At 48.0% G+C, this 27402-nt stretch overlaps 1 protein-coding gene across 1 annotated transcript in view; it reads left to right on the top strand.

The window, feature by feature from the left end:
• LOC311530978 (zinc finger protein RFP-like) overlaps positions 1 to 27402 on the top strand; it is a 39631-nt gene that overhangs the window by 1008 nt on the left and 11221 nt on the right. Inside the window, exons 2-7 of the mRNA XM_084648050.1 lie at positions 1303 to 1398; positions 4126 to 4353; positions 7853 to 7875; positions 11833 to 11942; positions 13389 to 13463; positions 16401 to 16815. Of these exons, the coding sequence (XP_084504176.1) occupies positions 1303 to 1398; positions 4126 to 4353; positions 7853 to 7875; positions 11833 to 11942; positions 13389 to 13463; positions 16401 to 16815 (947 nt within the window). The remainder of the gene's footprint in view (positions 1 to 1302; positions 1399 to 4125; positions 4354 to 7852; positions 7876 to 11832; positions 11943 to 13388; positions 13464 to 16400; positions 16816 to 27402) is intronic.

Here is a 27402-nt window from a genome sequence, read left to right as displayed (position 1 = left end):
GGTATTTAGATTTCTGGATTCCATTGAAATCACTGGAAATTGAGAGCCTAGGTATCTTTGAGGAGCAAGGCCTTAGCCACTAATTTTTTTATCTTTGCTCCTGATAACTGTTTTTTTTTTCTAGTGGAACCTGAACACCTAACGTCTCATTCATCCATTTTGCTAACAAGCGTTCCTGCAAGGGGTTGTGTTCTTAAGTTACTGATCTGTGCACCTAACATTAAAGAAAATGTTACATAATCTGGGAATTAGACCTAAATGAGTGTGCCCTTTTGCATCGAAGGTCACAGTCTTCCAAACACTACTTAGGGCTTGTCCATCACATGGAGAAATTCCTGATCAACTCCGTGTGTGGACGCTCTTATTTTGGAGCAAGGGTGCTCTTGCTCCTGTAAAGTGGATTAAGCTGAATAGGAATACATCACTGTTGTCTTGGAGTAAAACTGTCCACACATGTACTGTGCTTTAAATTCACACCTGTAATGACTGGCAAGTCTAGATAAATACTTATGCACATGCTTAAATTTATATTACCATGTCAATGAGGCTACTTAGATTAGTAAATTAAGCATGTGTGTGCCCCAGGATCAGGGCTATTTCACCCTGAAATAACATTCCTCAGTCACTGAACCTGTTGTGAATAAAATTGACTGGAGTAATATATTACTCCTTGCTCTACGCCACTAATTTCACTCCCAAGAAGGTAATGCCTTTCTCCAATTCTTGTACACTGGGTATCCAGTTTAACACTGACTCCTAATTCCCTGGCTTTTTAATGGATGTATTTTGCTAACAACTGCATTGGTACAGCTGTGCTGCTGTGGCGATTCTAGCATAGACGAGCCCTTTAGATGTTGCAAGTTCCTTTCTGAAGCTGGTCTATTTGAAATAAAGTTGACTAAGGTCATTTTTGTCTTCTTTTGTGTCATTAATTTCATACCCAACAAAGCAATAACCCACTCCTTGCTCCCCAGACTGCCTGACTGCTAAGCAGAGCCCTTGGTTTGTTATACAGGCCAGCATTACTGACTGGGGGGGGAAACCCAGTGAATTATGCAAAAAGAAAAGGAGTACTTGTGGCACCTTAGAGACTAACCAATTTATTTGAGCATGAGCCCAGTGAATTATGGGAGGCAAACTTGGCCCCAGCCAGTCAGGGAATTTACATGCAAGTGGCATTAAGAAAGTTCTCCCCGTGAGTTAGAGTAGCTGGTAAAGAGTTTATTTAAGTGAAGTCTGAATTGGATCCACTCCTCCCCCACCCAAAAAGGAAATCCCACCAAAATCTTTTTCTCTTCTCAGGAGCGAGTCAAGGCTCGACTGCAGGCTCTGAGGGAAGAGAGAGAAAAACTCCTGGAATTTAAACTGACTGGCGAGAGGAGGAGCTGGGAGTATCTGGTAGGTGCCCAAAGCAGAGAGGGGATCTCTATCTGTGAGTGAGTATTGCTGGCTTTGTCTAGACTAGGATTTAGATATGGACTATTAGATCTTGGGGCTTGTCTACACTGAAAACACCACCACTGCACAGCTGTAGACACAAGTGTGGACACAACTTACGCTGACAGGAGGGGCTCTCCCATCAGCGTAGGTAATCCACCTCCCCGAGAGGTCGACGGAAGAATTCTTCCTAGCGCTGTGACCCCTGACTGCTGTGATTATGCTGATATAACTTTTAAGTTTCAGAGTAGCAGCCGTGTTAGTCTGTATTCGCAAAAAGAACAGGAGGACTTGTGGCACCTTAGAGACTAACCAATTTATCTGAGCATGAGCTTTCGTGAGTTATAGCTCACTTCATCGGATGCAGCTCATGAAAGCTTATGCTCAAATAAATTGGTTCGTCTCTAGGGTGCCACAAGTACTCCTTTTCTTTTTGCTATAACTTTTAAGTGGAGCTCAAGCTTAAGAGCCTGGGATGTGAATGCTTGTGTCTCTCTGAGACAATAAATAAGTATGTGTCAATGTGTCTCTCACTCTATGACTTCCATGTGGGGATGGTATTTCTGTTCTTCTGTGACCACATGCTCCTGAGTGTGATGCGTGTGTGATTGCATTTCCACATGCAGAGGCAACACATAGGGGGATCATGTGCCCCCCCAGATTTGCTGCATGGTTTGTACTGAGCATGCGCCCACGGACTGAGCATGCTCAGTTACACTGCTGAAGCCAGCTGTCCTCACTTTCCCCTCCCGCCCCCGCCACTAGTAGCAGGCGTGGGTCGTCTCTGTCCACGGGAGTGCCTATAGGAAATTTCTGGGTGTCTCTCTCTTGTGTGTTAATGAGCATTTGTCTCTGTGGTTTGTATTTGTTTTTTAAATGACTGATATGCTGATATCATGATTTTTCTCATTGGATTTTTTTGTTGGTGTCATGCTTTTAATTTCCCGCACCTCCCTTTGCCCAGAAGTCTCTGCCAGTGCAGGGTGTGTGTGTGTGCGTGAGATAGAGAGATGGGCCAGGTCTACACTAACATGTTAGTTTGACCTAGCTATGTCATTCAGGGATGTGAAAAATCCACCCCCCCCCGAAAGACATAGTTACGCTGACCTATGCTGGTGTAGACAGTGCTGAGTCGATAGAAGAATTCTTCCATCAACCTAGTGACTGCTTCTTGGGGAGGTGGATTTAGCACAGCAATGGGAGAACCAGTGCCAAATTACCGCATGGGCCAACAGCCTGGAAAAATCTCCCCCCGCCACGGCCCCAGGGTGGGAGGAGCTCTCACCACAACCTCGGTGCACAGCTTCTCCAGTCTTGGTGCCACAGTGGGGGGAAGGAGCAAGCGGGGAAGGGGGTGCAATAGGGCTGTGGGGGAAGGAGTGGAACGGGGGCAGGACTGGATGGAACAGGGGCAGGACCATGGGGGAAGAGGCGGAACAAGAGTGGGGCCGTGGGTAGAACAAGGGGAGGGCCACGGGGGGGGAGGGGCGGAACAAGGGTGGGCCATGTACGGGGTTGCAGGTGGAAGGGGCGGAACGGGGGTGGGGCTGCAGGCGGAAGGAGTGGGGTAGGGCCACCGTTTTGGCATCGGGGCCCCCTCACTTGCTGCGGCCCAGGACCCCAGGAGAACTTGATCTGCCTCTGGGGTGACCTCCTCCTGTTGCTGCAGTGAGTGTCTACACTGACGCCCTCAGTTGTAGCGGTTTCAGTGTAGACACAGCCAGAGAGAGAGAGAGAATGTTAACCTGAGACCTGCCTCCTGCTGCCCTTTCTGTTGCTAGATGAATCTGGAGTTCACTAGGCCAGTGATATGAGAACATCCTCATCATGCAGCACGGAAGCCAAACTGTGATCCTTGGATGCGTAACCATGGGACTTTCGAGTAGGGGTAGAGACGTTATTTTACCTCTGTATTTGGTCCTGGTGAAACTGCTGTTGGAATCCTGTGTCCAGTTCTGGTGTCCTCAATTCAGAAAGGATGCTGATAAACTGGAGAGGGTTCAGAGAAGAGCTACGAGACTGATCAATAGAATAGAAAACGTGCCTTCTAGTCATAGATGCAAGGAGCTCCATCTATTCAACTTAACATAAATAAGGCTTCAGAAGTGACTGGATCGCGGTGTGTAAATACCTACATGGGAAACAAATGTTTGATAATGAGCTCTTTGAAACTAGAGGACAAAAATATACCACAGTTGTCTGGCTGGAAGTTGAAGCTAGACAAATTCAGACTGTAAATAAGGTGTATATTTTTAACAGTGAGGATAATTAACCACTGGAATATTACCAAGGGTCATGGCAGATTCTCAATCACTGTCAATTTTTAAATCAAGATTGTTTTTTTTTAAAAAAAGATATGCTCTAATTAAAGAAAAAATGTTTTGGAAAATCCTATGGCCTGTGTTACACAGGTCAGACTTAGATGATCACAATGGTTTCTTCTGGCCTTGGAATCTATGAATCTATGCTAAAGATCACACACTATTAACATAAATTGGGACTGACTAAGGAAGCTTTAGGAAGATCTCTCTCTCATCCATAGGGAGTTTGTCTCAAAAAAAAGTCTTGAAATGACTTTTTGGGGTAGTGAGAAATTTCCCTTTGGCAGACACATGGCTGTATGAAATACCCTGATCTCTCTGCAGGGTCTTTACCTGCCCATTCCCCATTTCTATCTGTTTGTTACAGGAAAAGATCAAAAAGGAGAGGCAGAGAATTGGGTTTGAATTTCAGCAGCTCCGCCAGTTTCTGGAGGAACAAGAGCGGCTCCTGCTGGCCCGGCTGGAAGAGTTGGACAGGATTACAAAGTGGCAAAAGGAAACGGTCACCAGATTTCCCATGGAGATTTCCCACCTTAATAGCCTGATCAGTGAGCTGGAGGGGAAGTGCCAGCAGCCAGCGAGTGATTTCCTGCAGGTGAATTTCCTTGCTGTGGGGATAGGCTCCAGCAGTGGGCAGGAGCCTTTCCCCATTGCCAGAGCCTTTCCCCACTTCTGTTAGAGACACCCAGTTGCCTCTGCACGGTATCCTGAACTATCTTCACAGGGGATGATGCACAAAATTGGGATGATGCACAGGGGATGATGCCAAAATTACCCCCAAAATTCTCTCTGATGTGGAATTGGAATTCATTTGCAAATTGGATACAATTAACTTAGGCTTGAATAGAGACTGGGAGTGGCTAAGTCATTATGCAAGGTAACCTATTTCCCCTTTGCATAATGACAGGTTTCAGAGTAACAGCCGTGTTAGTCTGTATTCACAAAAAGAAAAGGAGGACTTGTGGCACCTTAGAGACTAACCAATTTATTTGAGCATGAGCTTTCGTGAGCTACAGCTCAAAGTGAGCTGTAGCTTATGCTCAAATAAATTGGTTAGTCTCTAAGGTGCCACAAGTACTCCTTTTCTTTTTGCGAATACAGACTAACACGGCTGTTACTCTGAAACCTCTCCTTACAATGTGTATGATAATCAAGTTGGGCCATTTCCAGCACAAATCCAGGTTTTCTCACCCCCCCCCCCACCCACCCACACACAAACTCACTCTCTTGCTGGTAATAGCTTATCTAAAGTGATCACTCTCCTTACAATGTGTATGATAATCAAGGTGGGCCATTTCCAGCACAATTCCAGTGTTTAACAAGAACGTCTGAGGGGTGGGAGGGGTTAGGAAAAAACAAGGGGAAATAGGTTACCTTGCATAATGACTTAGCCACTCCCAGTCTCTATTCAAGCCTAAATTAATTGTATCCAATTTGCAAATGAATTCCAATTCAACAGTTTCTCGCTGGAGTCTTGATTTGAAGTTTTTTTGTTGAAGAATTGCAATTTTCATGTCTGTAATCGCGTGACCAGAGAGATTGAAGTGTTCTCCGACTGGTTTATGAATGTTATAATTCTTGACATCTGATTTGTGTCCATTTATTCTTTTACGTAGAGACTGTCCAGTTTGACCAGTGTACATGGCAGAGGGGCATTGCTGGCACATGATGGCATATATCACATTGGTGGATGTGCAGGTGAACGAGCCTCTGATAGTGTGGCTGATGTGATTAGGCCCTGTGATGGTGTCCCCTGAATAGATATGTGGGCACAGTTGGCAACGGGCTTTGTTGCAAGGATAGGTTCCTGGGTTAGTGGTTCTGTTGTGTGGCATGTGGTTGCTGGTGAGTATTTGCTTCAGGTTGCGGGGCTGTCTGTAGGCAAGGACTGGCCTATCTCCCAAGATTTGTGAGAGTGTTGGGCCATCCTTCAGGATAGGTTGTAGATCCTTAATAATGCGTTGGAGGGGTTTTAGTTGGGGGCTGCAGGTGACGGCTAGTGGCGTTCTGTTATTTTCTTTGTTAGGCCTGTCCTGTAGTAGGTGACTTCTGGGAACTCTTCTGGCTCTATCAATCTGTTTCTTCACTTCCGCAGGTGGGTATTGTAGTTGTAAGAATGCTTGATAGAGATCTTGTAGGTGTTTGTCTCTGTCTGAGGGGTTGGAGCAAATGCGGTTGTATCGCAGAGCTTGGCTGTAGACGATGGATCGTGTGGTGTGGTCAGGGTGAAAGCTGGAGGCATGTAGGTAGGAATAGCGGTCAGTAGGTTTCCGCTATAGGGTGGTGTTTATGTGACCATTGTTTATTAGCACTGTAGTGTCCAGGAAGTGGATCTCTTGTGTGGACTGGACCAGGCTGAGGTGGGATGGAAATTGTTGAAATCATGGTGGAATTCCTCAAGGGCTTCTTTTCCATGGGTCCAGATGATGAAGATGTCATCAATATAGCGCAAGTAGAGTAGGGGCGTTAGGGGACGAGAGCTGAGGAAGCGTTGTTCTAAGTCAGCCATAAAAATGTTGGCATACTGTGGGGCCATGCGGGTACCCATAACAGTGCCGCTGATCTGAAGGTATACATTGTCCCCAGATGTAAAATAGTTATGGGTAAGGACAAAGTCACAAATCAGATGTCAAGAATTATAACATTCATAAAGACAGGTTTCAGAGTAGCAGCCGTGTTAGTCTGTATTCGCAAAAAGAAAAGGAGGACTTGTGGCACCTTAGAGACTAACCAATTTATTTGAGCATAAGCTTTTGTGAGCTTGTAGCTCCTTCTTTTCTTATTGTAAGGAGAGTGGTCACTTTAGATAAGCTATTACCAGCAGGAGAGTGGGTTTGTGTGTGTGTGTGGGTGGGAGGGATGAGAAAACCTGGATTTGTGCTGGAAATGGCCCAACTTGATTATCATACACATTGTAAGGAGAGTGATCACTTTAGATAAGCTATTGCCAGCAGGAGAGTGGGGTGGGGGGAGGTATTTTTTCATGCTTTGTGTGTATAAAAGATCTTCTACACTTTCCACAGTATGCATCCGATGAAGTGAGCTGTAGCTCACAAAAGCTCATGCTCAAATAAATTGGTTAGTCTCTAAGGTGCCACAAGGACTCCTTTTCTTTTTGCTATTTCCCCTTGTTTTTTCCTAACCTCCCCTCCCCCCCGCTGCCGCCCCATTTGTGCTGGAAATGGCCCACCTTGATTATCATACACATTGTAAGGAGAGTGATCACTTTACATAAGCTATTACCAGCAGGAGAGTGGTGTGGGGGGAGAGAAAACCTTTTGAAGTGAAAAACACCCATTTTTTCATGGTCTGTGTGTATAAAAACATCCTCACTGCATTTTCCACTTTTATGCATCGGATGAAGTGAGGTGTAGCTCACAAAAGCTCATGCTCAAATAAATTGGTTAGTCTCTAAGGTGCCACAAGTACTCCTTTTCTTTTTGTGAATACAGACTAACACAGCTGCTACTCTGAAATCTGATGTGGAATATTCCTGGTATGTAGCCTGCTCTCCCAGTTCTTTGTGAGACGCTGCCTATGGCTACCTTGTGCATGCAGAATGCTAGAGCCCTGTGGCAACTTTGCTTGCCAGAGTTCTGCACTCAGCTAGTGCCTTAGGGAAGATCAAATCCAAATAAGCCCATAAATATTTAACTTATTTGTTTGTATTGCAATAGCCTCCAGAGGCCCCAATGTGCCAGGCACAGAGAGACCCTGCAGCAGAGCCAGCAAATGAACCCCATAACCGAGCGTCCAAAGTAGGAGTCTAAACATTTTGCTAAGGCAACATAACATGTGCCAAACCCAGGAATCTGCTGTGGAGATGGAGGTGGAGATTGGGGTGGGAAATGTTAATTTTCCTGATTAGCATTTGCCTTTTGAAAACACCCTGGATTGTTTCTCTGTGCCCAACAGAACGTGCCGTCTAACCCCAGGGGAAGATTTAGTAGCTGTTTTGGAAAATCCGACTCTGTGATCCAGATGCTTTAATAAATATGTAGAAGTAGGTTGTGACTTTAACCTATGGAACTTGATGGGTGTTTGGTATTTCACATGTGCAATCAACTCCCTCTCTCTCTTTCTCTCCCTTCTAGGACATCAGGATCACCTTGAGCAGGTACATGGCTCCTTCTCACTCCCCCTCGCCTTTCATTCTCTTGTCATGTTAAAACCCCAGGGCACAGCAGCAAGGTGTTAAAACCCCAGGGCACAGCAGCAATAGGGGCACAGTCACAACTCTCCTGTGTTAAGTTTAATTAAGTGGTTTTAAATGTCTTCCACCCAGTGATTACTTTGTAATGAAAGAAGTGCCCAGGCTCAGGCAATTAGGAGCCATATTTTTTTACTTTCATAACTGATGCATCAAGCCCAGAGGTGCTGGGGCTGTGAACTGCCAGGCCCAGAGGTGTTGGCACTGAGCCCTGGCATGGCCTGGCACAAATTAAGCACTGCTTCCACCTCTAAGGGACTGGCTGTCTCAGGATGCTGGGGATGGATTAAGAGGCCTTTCATCTCTAGGGCCCTGGTTACAATCCAGCACTGCTGACTCTTTGGCTACGTCTACAGTACACACCACTGGTGGTGGCATATAGGGTGTGTGTAGCTACACGACCGCAATGAGAAACAGGCTCTGTCCACACTGTGCTGTGTAACTACATGCGGTGAAAGGCTCCGGCAGGGGGGAGGCAATAAGGAAAGGCCACTTTTCCCTGCGGCCTTCCCCTGCTGGAGACTTTCCCTTGCTGTGGGGACAGGTTCCTGTAGTGGGAAGCTGCAGGAGCCTTTCCCCGCTGTCTCTCCCATTGCCAGAGCCTTTCCCCACTTCTGGAGTCTTTTCTCCTGCAGCGGGGAGGGGCTCCAGCTGCAGGGAGTCAGCGGGACGCTACCCCACTGAAAACAGCACTGAGTAGATGGGGAGGCATGACTTGGGTGAGCAGAGAGCATGTGGGGTATGTTCTCGTCTACATACCCTCACCCTTCAGGAGTGTCTTTACTCACCTAAGCCATGCCTCATGGCCTGCACTGCTATTTACACCCATGCGAAGGGGGCCTCCCCGTGTACGCACTCTATACCGCGCTGAAAGAAGAGTGCAGATGTACCCTTTGTGTGGAGTGAGCTGTGTCTGGTGAGGGACTGGTCTGACTCCAGTTGCTGTTGGGCTCGAGGTCTACAATACAAAGACCGCTAGCAATGTGGGAACATCCTGGCCATCAGAGCATGAAGGACATGAACCAAAGTGGCCAGGATGCAGCTTCCTTCCTACCCATACACATAGGCCCGTATCTTCTAAGGCATTGCAACGATGAGATTTGACCATAGGTTTTCCACCTCTCAGGTGAGTGCCCTCTGGGACTGGCAAGGCATTCTCTGTCTGGCCCAAGTCATATTTAATTATGTATAAAAAGGTTGAACCACCTCAACAGGAGAGACTGAGAGACCCACTGCAGAACATCCCATACCCCAGGGGTTACCCATTTTGTGTGCCGTTAGGCATGTCTCAGCACATCTACAGGCAAGATAGGTGGGGGGGCACCTCCCCGGTTTGAGGACTGCACTGCAGCATAGGCAGGAGACGCCTATGGGGAGGCAGCAGTGCCTGTGCCCAGAGGCAGAAACGTAGGTACCTAGGGCATTTTTAGAACTTAAGAGCGGCCACACGGGGTCAGACCAATGGCCCATCTAGCCCACTATCCTGTCTCCCGACAGTGTCCAATGCCAGGTGCCCCAGAGGGAATGAACAGAACAGGCAATCACCAAGTGATCCATCCCCTGTCGCCCATTCCCAGCTTCTGGCAAACAGAGGCTCAGGACACCATCCCTGCCAGCCTGGCTAATAGCCATTGATGGACCTGTCCTCCATGAATGTATCTAGTTCTTTTTCAAACCCTGTTCTAGTCTTGGCCTTCACAACATCCTCCGGCAAAGAGTTCCACAGGTTGACTGTGCGTTGTGGCTGAAAGGTAGGTGTTGAGTGTGCTTAGGCATTGTTAGGATGTAGATATTCAGGTCTGTCTGCAAAGGCCTATACTTTAAGAATTTAGGTGTATTCTTATCACTTAGCTAGTTATAGAGGTATAAAAGAAAGAATCAAAATCACTGTCTGTGGGTGTAAGGGCCTTCTCTTACTGTGACAGCCTGAGGCCCTGTTCTTAGGCTAAGGCCTCTGGCTAAGCAGCAGAGGCAGCCATAAGCTGGGAAGCGACTGGTCACCTCCTCACATTCCAACCTAGTCACATTGAAATAAGGTGCTATTGGGCTGTTAGGAATACAATCCTCTCCTGATAGTGCCTATCGCCTCCAGAAAAAGGGAAGTGCCTAGAAGATGTAAAAGAAAACTCAGTTTGACAGCATCCTGTCTGGCAAGAACCCACTTATCAATAGCTGGGATGTGAAATCCTCATTTCTTTGTTGTTCTATCACTGTAGACCCCATTTCCCTATTGTTTGTCTGTATAATCTCTGTCTGGTTCTGTGATTGTTTCTGTCCGCTGTATAATTAATTTTGCTGGGTGTAAACTAATTAAGGTGTTGGGATATAATTGGTTAGTTAATCATGTTACAATATGTTAGGATTAGTTAGTTAAATTTCAGTAAAATGATTGGTTTCAGAGTAACAGCCGTGTTAGTCTGTATTCGCAAAAAGAAAAGGAGTACTTGTGGCACCTTAGAGACTAACCAATTTATTTGAGCATAAGCTTTCGTGAGCTACAGCTCACTTCATCGGATGCATACCGTGGAAACTGCAGCAGACTTTATATACACACAGAGAATATGAAACAATACCTCCTCCCACCCCACTGTCCTGCTGGTAATAGCTTATCTAAAGTGATCATCAGGTTGGGCCATTTCCAGCACAAATCCAGGTTTTCTCACCCTCCACCCCCCCCCACAAATTCACTCTCCTGCTGGTAATAGCCCATCCAAAGTGACAACTCTCTACACAATGTGCATGATAATCAAGTTGGGCCATTTCCTGCACAAATCCAGGTTCTCTCACCCCCTCACCCCCCTCCCAAAAACCACACACACAAACTCACTATCCTGCTGGTAATAGCTCATCCAAAGTGACCACTCTCCCTACAATGTGCATGATAATCAAGGTGGGCCATTTTCAGCGCAAATCCAGGTTTTCTCACCCCCCCACCCCCATACACACACAAACTCACTCTCCTGCTGGTAATAGCTCATCCAAACTGACCACTCTCCAAGTTTAAATCCAAGTTAAACCAGAACATCTGGGGGGGGGGGTAGGAAAAAACAAGGGGAAATAGGCTACCTTGCATAATGACTTAGCCACTCCCAGTCTCTATTTATGCCTAAATTAATAGTATCCAATTTGCAAATGAATTCCAATTCAGCAGTTTCTCGCTGGAGTCTGGATTTGAAGTTTTTTTGTTGTAAGATAGCGACCTTCAAGTCTGTGATTGCGTGACCAGAGAGATTGAAGTGTTCTCCGACTGGTTTATGAATGTTATAATTCTTGACATCTGATTTGTGTCCATTTATTCTTTTACGTAGAGACTGTCCAGTTTGACCAATGTAAATGGCAGAGGGGCATTGCTGGCACATGATGGCATATATCATATGTGAGCTGGGAAGGGGGACACTAAGGAAGGAAATTGGAATCATTGCTTGCTGGAAGTTCACCCCAATAAACATCGAATTGTTTGCACCTTTGGACTTTGGGTATTGTTGCTCTCTGTTCATGCGAGAAGGACCAGGGAAGTGAGCGGGTGAAGGAATAAGCCCCCTAACAGGCATCTACAGGGTTAGGTGGCAGATGAAGGGGGTTTCAATGCCACCTAAATCTGGGACTTAGATGCCTAAATCCCTTTGTGGATCTGGGCCTAATAGTCTCTGTAGCCTAAGGATGGATCATGACTGTGGGGGAAGCATGCACAGCCAGTGCCTTGGTGTCACCTTCTGTGAGGGTAGGACACACGGAGGAATCCATTCTCTGTGGCCCCAGAGCAGGCTGGCATGAGCTTCATATTAAAAGGCAATTAAGTAATGCATAATAAGGAGTAATTAATGTAATGAATACAATTTACTTCAGAGAGTTTTCTCTCTCCAGGTGCAAAATGTTCCAGCAGCCCATGGGGATTTCTCCTGAGCTGGAAAAGAGGCTTAGTGATTTCTCTCAACAAACTATTGCTTTAAAGGAGACCCTGAGGAAATTCAAAGGTACCAAGGCGGGAGGCAGGCGGAGGATCGAGTTGCGTCTCTGTGACTGTGAGAGGAGATGGGCTCTGGCCACTTAGCAGCCAATGTACAACCCAGCAAAAGAACAGTATAGGACCATTGGACGGGGCCGTGGGACTGGGAACTGTCCAGGCCAAAAGAAGTTTCGAATGAGGATTCAGAAATGAAATAACATGAATGTGGTTCAATGTTTTATTCACTTGTTTCTCCTACATCATGAGAAATTTGGGATCCAGGTGAAGGGAGCAGTGCCAGATCCAAAAGGGTCTGAATCCTGCTTATGAATAGGGCCCTACCAAATTCACAGCCATGAAAAATGCGTCACAGACTGTGAAATCTGGTCTCCCCCTGTGAAATCTGATCTCCCGGCCAGCAGCCGCCGCTCTGCAGCTGCCCAGCTCTGAAGGCAGGCACTGCCCCCAGCAACACAGAAGTGAGGGTAGCAGTACCACAACCCCCCCCCCCCATAATAACCTTGCGACTCCCCCACAACTCCTTTTTGGGTCAGGACCCCTACAATTACAACACCATGAAATTTCAGATTTAAATAGCTAAAATCATGAAATGTATTATTTTTAAAATCCCATGACTGTGAAATTGACCAAACTGGGCCATGAATTTGGCAGGGCCCCTACTCATGAATGAACGGAGAAAGAGATCCAGTAAACAATGGTTTAATAATAGAGAAAAAGGAACAGATCCAGGAGATAGAGCTGGGGGCTGGGAGTCAGGAGACTTGGGTTTTGTTCTAGCTCTTCCACCGATTCGGTGAGTGACCCTGGAAAAATCAATTCAGTGCTATGTGCCTCAGTTTCCCCATCTTCAAAATCACGATGTTCTATTCCTCCAGCACAGCCAGCCCCTTGCATTTCATGCACAGGAAGTCCCTTCTGGCTTCCGGCAGAAAAGAAAACATGGCACATCCCTGGTAGATCACCGCTGCTGTTCTAGCACTGGCCATCTTGAAATCCGCACAGAGAAGGAAAGCCTCTTGTGTGCCCTCTCTCGGCTCCCTCCCAAGCTCTCCTGTTAGTTCTCCTAGCAAGTGACGATTTACACCAAGTCTCCCAGCTTAGCTCAGCCCAGCCCCTCACCACTAGGGAGCAACCAGTGGGGCTGATCAAAGCTCAATGGGTCAGGCCAACAGACGAGAAATGCAGTCTGCGCTGGGCTCTCTGATGTTCAATCTAGGAATGTATTGGTGTTCTGAGATCCTTCGAGAAAGCAAGTGATATAGTCACATAAAAATGCTCCTGGGATATTCTTGATTCCGTTTAAGTTACATCAGGCTTGACTAAACAAGTTTTTTCTCTCCATATCTCTGCCCCTTTCCCTATGTCTGTTTCCTTACCCTCATTAAGCGGACTTGTTTAATTCAGAGTGGAAAGCTGGGCATAAAGCTGACTCCATGACATCTCTCCTCTCTAGACACTCTGGCTCTGGGGCTAGAGACCAGTGCAGGGAGGTCTCTAGCGTGGGGCGTGGACACCACGGGAAGAAAGGGTGAGTTTTTACAGAGATATTTCCTGGTTTGCATTTGTAGCTCCAGCTTGAATGGCAGAAGACCCTCCGAGATCAAACAAAACAGCCTCCTGCCAACAGAGAGAGAGAGGGCGACAGGAAAAGGGATGGGGACTTAAACATCCTACCATATTGACCCCTTAACTGCTGTTCCCACATGACAAGCGCGGCATGGGAGTGAGATGGGGGGTGGCAGTGCAATCCACTGACTGACTGGGACTCAGTGCTGTTGGCTTGATCCTCCCCCAGTGTCCCCCCGGGGCACTTGCTTCTCTCCCTCAGTCACCTGGATCTCCCATTTTCTCTTCCCACTGGGCTGCGGGGTGTCCATTTATGATCCTCCCTTCACCCTGGCTCTTTAGGACCTCTCCACTATTGCCTGACCCTTTGGAAGGTTAATCATGTTTGGATTGGTGTGTGGTAAGGTTCTTCCCCCAGAATCAGACCTAACACGATGGTGGTTGAATTCTTGTGGGGAGGCTCAGGTTGGATGACAAGGACACATACCCTGAGGGCAAAGTAAAACCTTGGATACCTTTATGAAAATAATGAAGAAAGCTAGAAAAGACCCAAGCCACATAACAAGGTAGAGATCATACAGTACCAGGGTTATCCTAGAATTGCATACTCACAGCCTTGGTTGAGGACCTGGTGGTAAGAGACAACAGGACCAGCCCCGTCTCTGGCATCTATAGGTTAACACAGTGGTTCTCAAACTTTAGCAACCTGAGGACCCCCATTTTGATTTAAATTTTTTCACGGACCCCCCCAATCCCGCTGCTCAGCCCCAGGCCCCGCCCCACTCCACCCTTCCCCAATGCCCCACCCCTGCCCCATCTCTTCCCACCCCTGCTCCACCCCTGCCCCTCCTTTTCCCCGCCTTCTTCCCCGAGCACGCCACGTCCCTGCTCCTCCCCCTCCCTCCCAGGGCCTCCTGCACGCCGCTGAACAGCTGTTCCCCGGTGTGCAGGAGGCTCTGAGAGGGAGGGGGAGACGTTGAGGGAGGGAGGGGGAGGAGTTGATCAGTGGGGCCGGCAGACCCCCTGGAATACCCTCGCGGAACCCCCGTTTGAGAAATGCTGGGTTAACATGTAACAGCCATTTCAGCCTATGATCATACCATCGCCCCTTGCTCCAGCGGATTTGTGATTATTCCTTCTGATGTTCCTTGCAGTAGTACTGACTGGAACATTGTAATTCGTACCACTGAGCAAGCTCTCCTTATTTCCCAATATCAAAATGTAACCGTTAGGCCATTTATCTATTCAAGGGTTACCACCTGCTTAACCACACTTATGCTAATTTATACTTCAGCTAATCCTGCAGTGGTTCTCAAACTGGGGGTCGTGACCTCAAAGTGTATCGTCATGACCCCGTTTTAATGGGATCACCAGGGCTGGCGTCAGACTTGCTGGGGCCCAGAGCCAAAGCCGAAGCTCCAGCCCCACTGCCCGGGGCTGAAGCCAAAGCCTGAGGGCTTCAGCCCTGGGTGATGGGGCTCAGGGTTACAGGCCCCTCACCTGGGCTGAAGCCCTTAGGCTTTGGCCCCCCTGACTGGGGCAGGAGGGCTCAGGCTTCGGTCCCCCCCTCCTGGTGTCATATAGTAATTTTTGTTGTCGGAACAGGGTCGTGGTACAATGAAGTTTGAGAACCCCTGATTTACGGTACACATGTCTGTAGGTTTCTTGCATTACAGCTAAATATAATGAAGGCAAGACAGTGAATACAGGCAAGCTTGCCCTATGGCAGAGGTGAGCAAACTACGGCCCGCAGGCCACATCTGGCCTGCTGGCCCCTCCTGCCTGGCCCCTGAACTCCTGCCCCGGGAGGCTCGCCCCCCAGCCCCTCCCGTGCTGTTCCCCCGCAGCCTCAGCTCACTGCACCGCGGGCGCAATGCTCGGGGCGGTGGGGCTGCGAGCCCCTGGGGCCTGTGCTGCGCGGTGTGTGGCTGGCTCCAGCCGGGCGGCACGGCTGCAGAGCTGCCAGCCACTGGTGCTCCAGGCAGCGCAGTAAGGGGGCAGGGGGGGTTGGATAGAGGGCAGGGGAGTTCAAGGGGGTGGTGTGGAGGCGGTGGTGTGGATGGGGGTGGGGCGGTCAGAGGGCAGGGAACAGAGGGGGTTGAATGGGGGCAGGGGTCCCGGGGGGGCAGTCAGGAATGAGAGGAGGGGTTGGATGGGGCACTCAGAGGCCGGGGGGGGAACAGGGGGTGGTGGATGAGGTAGGAGACCCGGGGGGGCCATCAGGGCACAGGGAACAGGGGCGGTTGGATGGGGGGCAATCAGAGGGCAAGAAGCAGGGGGGCTCGGATAGGGGGCAGGCACAGCCTCCCCTAACCGGCCCTCCATACAATTTTGGAAACCCGATGTGGCCCTCAGGCCAAAAAGTTGCCCGCCCCTGCCCTGTGGGCTACACCACTGGGTGCCTCCTCTTCCCCTCTGCCCCGTGGGCTGAGAGACAGCTCTCCATTGTTTGGCATCCCCTATTTCTCTTCCATTCCACAGTGGGCTGGGTGCTCTTCCTCAGGGTTGTGCCCCCCCCCCCCCCCGGCCACACAGGAGTCTGGGCTGTGGTCTGGGCTGCCTCCTCCTTCCTCCTTGCTAGCTGGGGCTGGGGTGTCTCTCCTTAACGGGCACAACTGGTGACTCCCAGGTTCTGCTGCCTCCCCTGCTCTGTCCCTGCTGCTGGCAGTGGGGCAGCCCCCAAAGGGAGACGCAGCAGGGGAGGAGGCAGAGAGAAGCAGTCACAGCAGCAGACATTGCAGCACCCGTAGAACCTGGGAGAGGACAGAGAGCCGGGACAGAGAGGCAGAAAATCAGGGAGTGACCCAGATGGGACCGGGCTGCTGGGGAGTGCGAGAAAAGGTCCCCTCCTTCGCCAGGGCTGAGCTCTGCCCCTAATGCTCTGATTCTCTCTCCCCAGCAAATGTGACTCTGGATCCAGATACGGCTCATCCCCAGCTCGTCCTGTCTGCGGACGGGAAAGGCGTGAGACGGGGACACGAGCAGCGGGATCTGCCCGACAATCCCGAGCGATTCGATTCCGTTCTCTCCGTGCTGGGCCGTGAGGGGTTCGCCTCGGGCAGATGCTACTGGGAGGTGGAGGTGGGCGTTGGAGGAATCTGGTCAGTGGGGGTGGCCAGGGAGTCTGTAAGGAGGAAGGGACGGATGAGCAATTACCCTGAGCAGGAGATCTGGGCTGTGGGTCACTGGGGCAGTCAGTACCGGGCTTACACCTCCTGTGAGACCATTCTACCCCTGCCTACGATCCCCAGGAGAATCCGGGTGGCTCTGGACTATGAAGGGGGGCGGGTGGCATTTTTTGATGTTGACAACAAGTTCCTGATCTTCATTTTCCCACCAGCCTCTTTCACTGGGGAGAGACTCTTCCCTTTCTTTTTGGCGGGATCCCCACTCCGGCTGTGTCCCTGAGATGGGGCGAAGGGGAATGGTCCCATGGGATTGTAGGTGCTAACTCCTGGTGTGTTCTAGGGATGGACCACCCCTGGGAAAAAAATAGTGGGAGCTCAGCACCCACCAGCCATAGCTGTTCAGCGGTGTGGCCAATCAGCTGTTTGGCAATGCCCCGATCAGCTAATTGGGGGGCACCGCTAAACAGCTGATGGTGGCATCAACAAACAGCTGTTTGGTGGCTCAGGGCGGGGTTTGGAGGAGGGCAGAGAACAGTGAGTGGTGGGCAGGCAGGGGCTTCCGGGAGTGGGCGGAGTGGGGGTGGGAAGAGGCAGAGCAAGGGTGGGGCTTTGGGGGAAGGGGCAGAATGGGGGCAGGGCCTCGGGGTGGAGTGGAGGTGGAACACCCCCAGGGAAAAATAAAAGTCAGAGCCTATTCATGTGACTACCATAAAATAGGTTTCTCTAACATCTGACTCCACGACTCTGAGGCTAGAGCGTATTTCTGGCCAGTCAAAAGGGCATAGAGATGGACGTGAAGGCGAAGCAAATGGCATTTGTCTGTCAATTCTTTATGATTCCGGAGGCCCAGGGATTTTGCAAGGTCAGGGAATAAGAAATGCTGCCCGTAGCCACCTGTGATTCTGCAGCCTCTAGGGGAGATTTTGCAGCAACGTCAGAGACAATTTTAAAGGGCATTTTAAAATAGATTTAAATGGTGCAATTAGTGCAGCAAGATATTTGATTGCATTTATTTTGCACTATTCCCAGGTGATCAGTTTCCAATATCCCAACATCTTTGTGCTGAGCATGCGTAGCTGCGGGAGAGATTCTTTTAAAGGGGAGCTGGAGGTTTTAGTTCCTCGATGGGGGACATTTGGGGATTTTGGCACAGGACCTTAAAGGTATATACGAGAGTATTTCAATGGGAATTAGACACCGAAATACCTTTGAGGATCTGGGCTGTTGGCACCTGGGGTGGGATGAGAGGCTGTTTGGTTATTGAGGGATTGGCATGTGTCTGGAGGTTTCGGTGAAAAAGATCAGCAGTGAAAGAATTGACAATGCCCAATGTAGTAGGAAGAGAGCCTAAGATATAAGCCCTTGTATCAGAGGCCTCGTATGAGGCTTGAGCTAAAGTAGTGGACAAGCTTTGCTGACATAAAGCAAAGTTAGCAAACGCCAGGCCCCGCCTGCTTGCAAGCTCACACCATCTGGCAAGAACAGGGCTGATATTGCAGAAGCACAGATTCCTAAGAAGTGCGAGAGGTGCAGAGCACTCATCCAAACACATTCCAAAAGGGTGGTACCAGAACACCCCAATATCAAGGATGGTACAAAAGCATTCCCCAGCGATAATAGGAACACACTGACCCCTCCTAAAAGACAAGGTCAGGATGACAGTGTAATAAATAAAGATGTTTTTAATCAAACCAATATGTACAAGGAATTAGGTAATAACTAGCTAAGTCAGAGGGCAGTAACTAACTATGTCAGAGGGACAATACGTAATTTGTTTGTTATAAAGATGTATCTCTGAGAGACTGTCTTGGTCCTGCCGAGGGGGGAATGGAAAGTCCTGCCATTCACTGAACTGCGTCCATTTTCATGGGCATACATGTCTTCGTATCCTCGTAAAGTCTGCCAGGTGCTATAACTGTGCTGATGACAATAAACCTGACCTTGTGCCTTCGTACCTTAATGGATCTTGTGGTCATTCGCTCAAGGTCTGCTTGGCTGGCTATTTGCACAGAGCTGGGGCAGCATGCAGGGAGAACACACACATGCAGCTGAACATCTAACCACACCCATCTTTAAGTTTGAATTAAAAACCCATTGAACTCCATGGGGGAGTCCATATTTCTCAGAGCAATTGGAGGTGGGGGAAGGGAGGGGAGAAGACCAAAGCAGGGGGAACCTGAAGAGAAAGGAGAAAACAAATCATTTCCAAGTTTGAAGTTTTACAGTTTTTTTAAGGAAATAGGTTTGACCTTTTCAAGATTCACAAAATTGATTGTGTTAAAATATCTTGATAGCTCAAAAAGGCTCTTTTGGGGTTTGGGGGGGTTTATTGATTTGTTTGTCATTTTTCTCTTGGTTGAAAGAATTTATGGTGCCATCATTAGGTTTCAGAGTACCCCTTTGACATCAGTGGTACAAGCCACATTTCTCCGAGCTATGGGATTGTGGTTGGGGACCCCATGGAAAGGGAAAGGAGGGGAGATAGTGGGACTGGAGTGGCAACCTGAAGATGGTGGAGAAAATTATTAATCTCCCTATCTGAAGAGTATTTCACAAGGTTCTATATAGAGAGACAAGGCAGGGGAGGGGATATCTTTCATTGGACTAACTTCTGTCGGTGAGAGAGACAAGCTTTGGAGCTTGCACAGAGCTCTTCTTCAGGTCATTTTATTTCAGGATTTCATTTCTTTATTAAGGAAATGGATTTGACATATTTATGATTGACCCCGACCCCAGGAATGGCTTTGTGTGTGTGTGATGTACAGGAGCTCTCAAATCCCTTTTATAAATTGTGAATGCTTTTTTTGCCAGCGTGTTCATTGCCACTGAGATGAGTTACAATGAATGGGAAGTTTCAGAGTAGCAGCCATGTTAGTCCGTATCTGCAAAAAGAAAAGGAGGACTTGTGGCACCTTAGAGACTAACAAATTTATTTGAGCATAAGCTTTCGTGAGCTACAGCTGACTTCATCGGATGCATGCAGTGGAAAATACAGTGGGGAGATTTATATACACAGAACATGAAACAATGGGTGTTCCCATACACACTGTAATGAGAGTGATCAGGTGAGCTATTACCTAACAGGAGAGCAGGGGGGTGGGGGGGCTATTGTAGTGATAATCAAGGTGGGCCATTTCCAGCAGTTGACAAGAACGTCTGAGGAACAGCGGGGGGGGGGGGGGATAGTTTTACTTTGTGTAATGATCCATCCACTCCCAGTCTCTATTCAAGCCTAAATTAATTGTATCCAGTTTGCAAATTAATTCCAATTCAGCAGTCTCTCGCTGGAGTCTGTTTTTGAAGTTTTTTTGTTGAAGAATTGCAACTTTTAGGTCTGTAATCGAGTGACCAGAGAGATTGAAGTGTTCTCCAACTGGTTTATGAATGTTATTATTCTTGACATCTGATTTGTGTCCATTTATTCTTTTACGTAGAGACTGTCCAGTTTGACCAATGTACATGGCAGAGGGGCATTGCTGGCACATGATGGCACATATCACATTGGTAGATGCGCAGGTGAACGAGCCTCTGATAGTGTGGCTGATGTGATTGGGCCCTATGATGGTGTCCCCTGAATAGATATGTGGACAGAGTTGGCAACGGGCTTTGTTGCAAGTATAGGTTCCTGGGTTAGTGTTTTTGTTGTGTGGTATGTGGTTGCTGGTGAGTATTTGTTTCAGGTTGGGGGGCTGTTTGTAAGCAAGGACTGGTCTGTCTCCCAAGATCTGTGAGAGTGATGGGTCGTCCTTCAGGATAGATTGTAGATCCTTGATGATGCGTTGGAGAAGTTTTTGTTGGGGGCTGAAGGTGATGGCTAGTGGCCTTCTGTTATTTTCTTTGTTGGGCCTGTCCTGTAGTAGGTAACTTCTGGGTACTCTTCTGGTTCTGTCAATCTGTTTCTTCACTTCAGCAGGTGGGTATTGTAGTTGTAAGAACGCTTGATAGAGATCTTGTAGGTGTTTGTCTGAGGGGTTGGAGCAAATGCGGTTGTATCGCAGAGCTTGGCTGTAGACAATGGACCGTGTGGTGTAGTCTGGATGAAAGCTGGAGGCATGTAGGTAGGAATAGCGGTCAGTAGGTTTCTGATATAGGGTGGTGTTTATGTGACCATCGCTTATTAGCACCGTAGTTTCCAGGAAGTGGATCTCTTGTGTGGACTGGTCCAGGCTGAGGTTGATGGTGGGTGGAAATTGTTGAAATCCTGGTGGAATTCCTCAAGGGCCTCCTTCCCATGGGTCCAGATGATGAAGATGTCCTCAATGTAGCACAAGCGGAGTAGGGGCGTAATACAGCTACCACTCTGAAACCTTTAAAAATGCTGTTTCTTTCGAGGTGCAAGAATGGGGACGTTACAGGGGGACAAATTTTCTCCTGAAGAGTCTCAAGTCTTCTCTCTGACATACATCTTTCTGAAAGAGACTCTGAGATCTGACAAGGGATCTAGGAGGGGAAAGTAAGCAGCAGGGAGGAGGGGAAGGTAAGCAGCAGAATACGGACCCTGGACTTCAGAAAAGCAGACTTTGACTCCCTCAGGGAACTGATGGGCAAGATTCCCTGGGAGAATAACATGAGGGGGAAAGGAGTCCAGGAGAGCTGGCTGTATTTTAAAGAATCCTTATTGAGGTTACAGGGACAAACCATCCTGATGTGTAGAAAGAATAGTAAATATGGCAGGTGACCAGCCTGGCTTAACAGTGAAATCCTTGCTGATCTTAAACACAAAAAAGAAGCTTACAAGAAGTGGAAGATTGGACAAATGACCAGGGATGAGTATATAAATATTGCTCGGGCATGTAGGAATGAAATCAGGAAGGCTAAAACACACCTGGAGTTGCGGCTAGCGAGGGATGTTAAGAGTAACAAGAAGGGTTTCTTCAGGTATGTTAGCAATAAGAAGAAAGCCAAGGAAAGTGTGGGCCCCTTACTAAATGAGGGAGGCAACCTAATGACAGAGGATGTGGAAAAAGCTAATGTACTCAATGCTTTTTTTGCCTCTGTCTTCACAAACAAGGTCAGCTCCCAGACTACTGCACTGGGCAGCACAGCATGGGGAGGAGGTGATCAGCCCCCTGTGGAGAAAGAAGTGGTTCGGGACTATTTAGAAAAACTGGATGTGCACAAGTCCATGGGGCTGGATGCGTTGCATCCGAGATGGCTAAAGGAATTGGCAGATGTGATTGCAGAGCCATTGGCCATTATCTTTGAAAACTCATGGCGATTGGGGGAAGTCCCAGAAGATTGGAAAAAGGCTAATGTAGTGCCCATCTTTAAAAAAGGGAAGATGGATGATCCTGGGAACTACAGGCTGGTCAGCCTCACCTCAGTCCCCAGAAAAATCATAGAGCATGTCCTCAAGGAATCAATTCTGAAGCACTTAGACGAAAGGAAAGTGATCAGGAACAGTCAGCATGGATTCACCAAGGGAAAGTCATGCCTGACTAATCTAATTGCCCTCTATGATGAGATAACTGGTTCTGTGGATGAAGGGAAAGCAGTGGACATGTTATTCCTCGATTTTAGCAAAGCTTTTGACATGGTCTCCCACAGTATTCTTGTCAGCAAGTTAAAGAAGTATGGGCTGGATGAATGCACTACAAGGTGGGTAGAAAGTTGGGCTCAGCGGGTAGTGATCAATGGCTCCATGTCTAGTTGGCAGCCGGTATCTAGCGGAGTGCCCCAAGGGTCGGTCCTGGGGCCGGTTTTGTTCAATATCTTCATTAATGATCTGGAGGATGGTGTGGATTGCACCCTCAGCAAGTTTGCAGATGACACTAAACTGGGAGGAGTGGTAGATATGCTGGAGGGTAGGGATAGGATACAGAGGGACCTAGACAAATTGGAGGATTGGGCCAAAAGAAATCTGATGAGATTCAACAAGGACAAGTGCAGAGTCCTGCACTTAGGATGGAAAAATCCCATGTACCACTACAGACTAGGGACCGAATGGCTAGGCAGCAGTTCTGCAGAGAAGGACCTAGGGGTGACAGTGGACGAGAAGCTGGATATGAGTCAACAGTGTGCCCTTGTTGCCAAGAAGGCCAATGGCATTTTGGGATGTATAAGTAGGGGCATTGCCAGCAGATCGAGGGACGTGATCGTTCCCCTCTATTCGACATTGATGAGGCCTCATCTGGAGTACTGTGTCCAGTTTTGGGCCCCACACTACAAGAAGGATGTGGAGAAATTGGAGAGAGTTCAGCGAAGGGCAACAAAAATGATTAGGGGACTGGAACACATGAGTTATGAGGAGAGGCTGAGGGAACTGGGATTGTTTAGTCTACGGAAGAGAGGAATGAGGGGGGATTTGATAGCTGCTTTTAACTACCTGAAAGGTGTATCCAAAGAGGATGGATCTAGGCTATTCTCAGTGCTAGCAGATGACAGGACAAGGAGTAATGGTCTCAAGTTGCAGTGGGGCAGGTTTAGGTTGGATATTAGGAAAAACTTTTTCACTAGGAGGGTGGTGAAACAGTGGAATGCATTACCTAGGGAGGTGGTGGAATCTTCTTCCTTCGAAGTTCTTAAGGTCAGGCTTGACAAAGCCCTGGCTGGGATGATTTAGTTGGGATTGGTCCTGCTCTGGGCAGGGGGTTGGACTAGATGGCCTCCAGAGGTCCCTTCCAACTCTGTTATTCTATGATTCTAAGTGAGTTGTGTTTCTGTGTGGGTCTGTTTTGACTGTAATCCTGGGTTGTGAACGCATTATGTGTAGACATATCTGAGCTAGCTTTAATTTAGCCAGCTTGGGTCCTGGAGCAGTCACGCCGTAGCAGCCCGAGGGCTACAAGCGCACTCCAAACCCTGGATAACTAGTTGCAGGAATAGCCCATGCTGAAGAGTGTGCTACTGCAGTGTCATAATGCTTTGAGATACCTGAGATAGCTAGCTAAGGGCACGTCTACACTTAAAAAGTTACAGCGCGCTCAGAGAGCGCAGAAGGAAAACCGCTGTTGTGTGTTCACACTGACAGCTGCCTGCACAATAGCGTGTTCACACTTGCGGTGCTTGCAGCGCTATTCGGAGTGGTGCACTCTGGGCAGTTATCCCACAGAGCACCTCTTTCTCTTTTGCCACTAAGACTTGTGGGAAGGCAGAGGGGGTCGCGGGGCATCCTGGGTCCAGGCCCAATGCCCCGTGATGCATTGCTTCGCATCCCAGCAATCCCTGTGCTTCCGTCCACATTTGGCACCATCTTTCAATGGTTTGTGTACTGCCCTGCCTCTTTCAAGCTGCAGGAATGGATCCCGAACTGCTGACCAGTATGCTGCTCGCTCTGACCAACACATCACGAGTGGCAGTGGAGTTATTCCTTAAACTACAAGGAGAAGAGGAGTGCAACACTGATCTCGCCACTCGTAATAGCTACGACTCGAGATTGCTTGTGGCATTCATGGAGGTGCTGACCATCGTGGAACACTGCTTTTGGCTCAGGAAACAAGCAGTGAGTGGTGAGATCACATTGTGATGCACGTCTGGGATGACGAGCAGTGGCTGCAGAACTTTCGCAAGAGGAAAGCTGTAGAACTGATCAATGAAATTGTTTTTAATTGTTCATTTTATTAATATAACTTCATAAGCAAAGTTTTATGAATGAAACAACATTCATTCATAAAACCAGCTACCCCAATAACTGGCTAATTGAGTTTCACTTTCAATCCAATTGCTGCTTAAATCACTGAAACTTACACTGTTTCAACATTGACAGGTTTCAGAGTAGCAGCCGTGTTAATCTGTATTCGCAAAAAGAAAAGGAGGACTTGTGGCACCTTAGAGACTAACCAATTTATTTGAGCATAAGCTTTCGTGAGCTACAGCTCACTTCATCAGGTGCATTCAGTGGAAAATACAGTGAGGAGATTTATATACACACAGAACATGAAAAAATGGGTGTTATCTTACACACTGTAAGGAGAGTGATCACTTAAGATGAGCTACTACCAGCAGGAGAGCGGGGTGGGGAGGAGGGGGAAAAGAAAACCTTTTGTAGTGATAATCAAGGTCGGCCATTTGCAGCAGTTAACAAGAACGTCTGAGGAACAGTGGGGGGGGGGGGGGGAATAGTTTTACTTTGTGTAATGACTCATTCATTCCCAGTCTCTATTCAAGCCTAAATTAATTGTATCCAGTTTGCAAATTAATTCCAATTCAGCAGTCTCTCGTTGGAGTCTGTTTTTGAAGTCTTTTTGTTGTAATATAGCGACTTTTAGGTCAGAGATTGAGTGACCAGAGAGATTGAAGTGTTTTCCGACTGGTTTATGAATGCTATAATTCTTGACATCTGATTTGTGTCCATTTATTCTTTTATGTAGAGACTGTCCAGTTTGACCAGTGTACGTGGCAGAGGGGCATTGCTGGCACATGATGGCATATATCATATGAATCTTGCCCATATGCTCAGGGTTTAGCTGATCGCCATATTTGGGGTCGGGAAGGAATTTTCCTCCAGGGCAGATTGGAAGAGGCCCTGGAGGTTTTTCGCCTTCCTCTGTAGCATGGGGCACGGGTCACTTGCTGGAGGATTCTCTGCTCCTTTAAGTCTTTAAACTACGATTTGAGGACTTCAATAGCACAGATATAGGTGTGAGGGTTTTTTTTTGTAGGAGTGGTGGGAGAAATTCTGTGGCCTGCGTTGTGTAGGAGGAGGTCAGACTAGATGATCATAATGGTCCCTTCTGACCTAAATATCTATGAATCTATGAATCACATTGGTAGATGTGCAGGTGAACGAGCCTCTGATAGTGTGGCTGATGTAAGCAATATAAAAAACTTTCCCTCCAAACTGCCACATGAGGCTGAGCCAAAACCTTTCTGCCCTCAGGAGCCTGAAAGTCAGCCAGAGGAGCAGCAGGGCGCAAGGAGAGCTGAGCTCCACCACACAGGCACCGCTGCTCCTGTGATCCTGCTGTGGTTATGTCTGGGTGGGGCTGCTTAGCACAGTGGGGGCAGGGGAGTGGCCCTCTCAGTGACAAGGCTGTGAGAATGCAATCTCTCATTATGTAGCCCATGCTGCGTTAACCAGTTGGGACCCCTGACAGCTTCTCATGAACTCTTCCCTTACCCCTCACATGTGCCCTACTGGGAAGGCCAGATACAGATGAACAAGGAGAGTGTGGCTTTTTTGCGAAGCAAATGCCTCACATCCAGAGGCTGCGATTATTTTCTAACCTCCAGGGTTTACCCACTTGCCCAGGGACAGCAGGTCTGACCAGCGCTAATGGGTCTCTCAAAATTGCTGAGGATGTTTTTGGTGGAAGCTCTTCAGTTTTGAAGAGTCTGGCTGCTGTAGGTAGCCCCTGCTCAGTCAGGAGCAATCAGCAGCCCAGCCATTGGCTTGGGCATTGGAGCCCATGGGCACCAGCATCCCTTTCCTCAGACCCCATCTCAGGCTTTGCTCTCTATCCTCAAATTCCCAGTTATCTGCAGGGTTCCTCTGGCTCAGAGCCACACTCCAGGCCAGTGGAGTCCAGGGCTCCATGGCTCACCCTCAGTGACATTTCCTCTCAAGCAGCCCAGAACCACACCAGCATTGAAACAGACTCCAACGAGAGACTGCTGAATTGGAATTAATTTGCAAACTGGATACAATTAATTTAGGCTTGAATAGAGACTGGGAGTGGACGGGTCATTACACAAAGTAAAACTATTTCCCCATGTTTATCCCCCTCCCCCCCACTGTTCCTCAGACGTTCCTGTCAACTGCTGGAAGTGGCCCACCTTTATTATCACTACAAAAGGTTTTCTCCCCCCCCCCCCACCTCCTGCTGGTAATAGCTCATCTTAAGTGAGTGTGTATGATAACACCCATTTTTTCATGTTCTGTGTGTATATAAATCTCCTCACTGTATTTTCCACTGAATGCATCCGATGAAGTGAGCTGTAGCTCACGAAAGCTTATGCTCAAATAAATTGGTTAGTCTCTAAGGTGCCACAAGTCCTCCTTTTCTTGTTTCAACATTGTAACTTCTGCTCACTGTTTGTCATTCATTATACTTGTCTATATTGTAACTTCTGTTCACTGTTTGACATTCCTTACATTTGTCCATATTGTAACTCAAACTCCATTTTAACTTGTCCCAAACTCCATTTTAAAATGCTCACTCCATTTTGTAAAAGCTTGCTGCAACCTTCATTTTTGCAAAACCCTGCTGTAATCTTATTAGTTTAGTTTAGATGTATGAATGAGGTATGTATAGGTGATGGAATCAACTTCCAGCCCCAGCCTGCCCTGATGAAATAAAGTGAAAACACCAAGGGCCGAAGATGCAGACAACAGCCCCGACAAAGCAAGAAGAGTCCACCCTAAAAAGAAAAGAACAAAAGTACAATTGAAGAAACATCAAAGCCAGGTCCTAGGCTGAAAGTCTGCAATTGACGGATGATCAATCACACGGAACCCAGAGGCAGCGTGACACAGCAAGACCTATAGACTCTGGATTCAAACTAAAGCCTACAAAAAGGATGGATGAGATGGAAGACTTTGGAGGGTAACATTCTGCTGCCAACATGGAAGGGCATCAGTGCATCCCCAACAGAGACCCAGCCCTTCCTTGTGCCCGGCTTTCTTGGCCAGTTAGCCTCCACAAGCTACGAACCCAAGCCACAAACTCAAGTTACATTCAGGACTGGTAACGATACATCAGCTGCAGAACATTTGTGTGTGTGTGTGTGTGTACATAGGTATCAGATATTAGTTATTGGTCATAAATCAAATTGTGTTATAATAAACGTCACATCTTGTCTTGTCCCCTGAAACGATCCTGTGTAGTTTTGTCT

This window comes from Lepidochelys olivacea (genome assembly GCF_965140295.1).
Source record: "Lepidochelys olivacea isolate rLepOli2 genome assembly, chromosome: 14".
Lineage (NCBI taxonomy): Eukaryota > Metazoa > Chordata > Testudines > Cheloniidae > Lepidochelys > Lepidochelys olivacea.
Note: the sequence above shows the minus strand (reverse complement) of the source record. Positions and strands in the feature narration are given on the sequence as shown.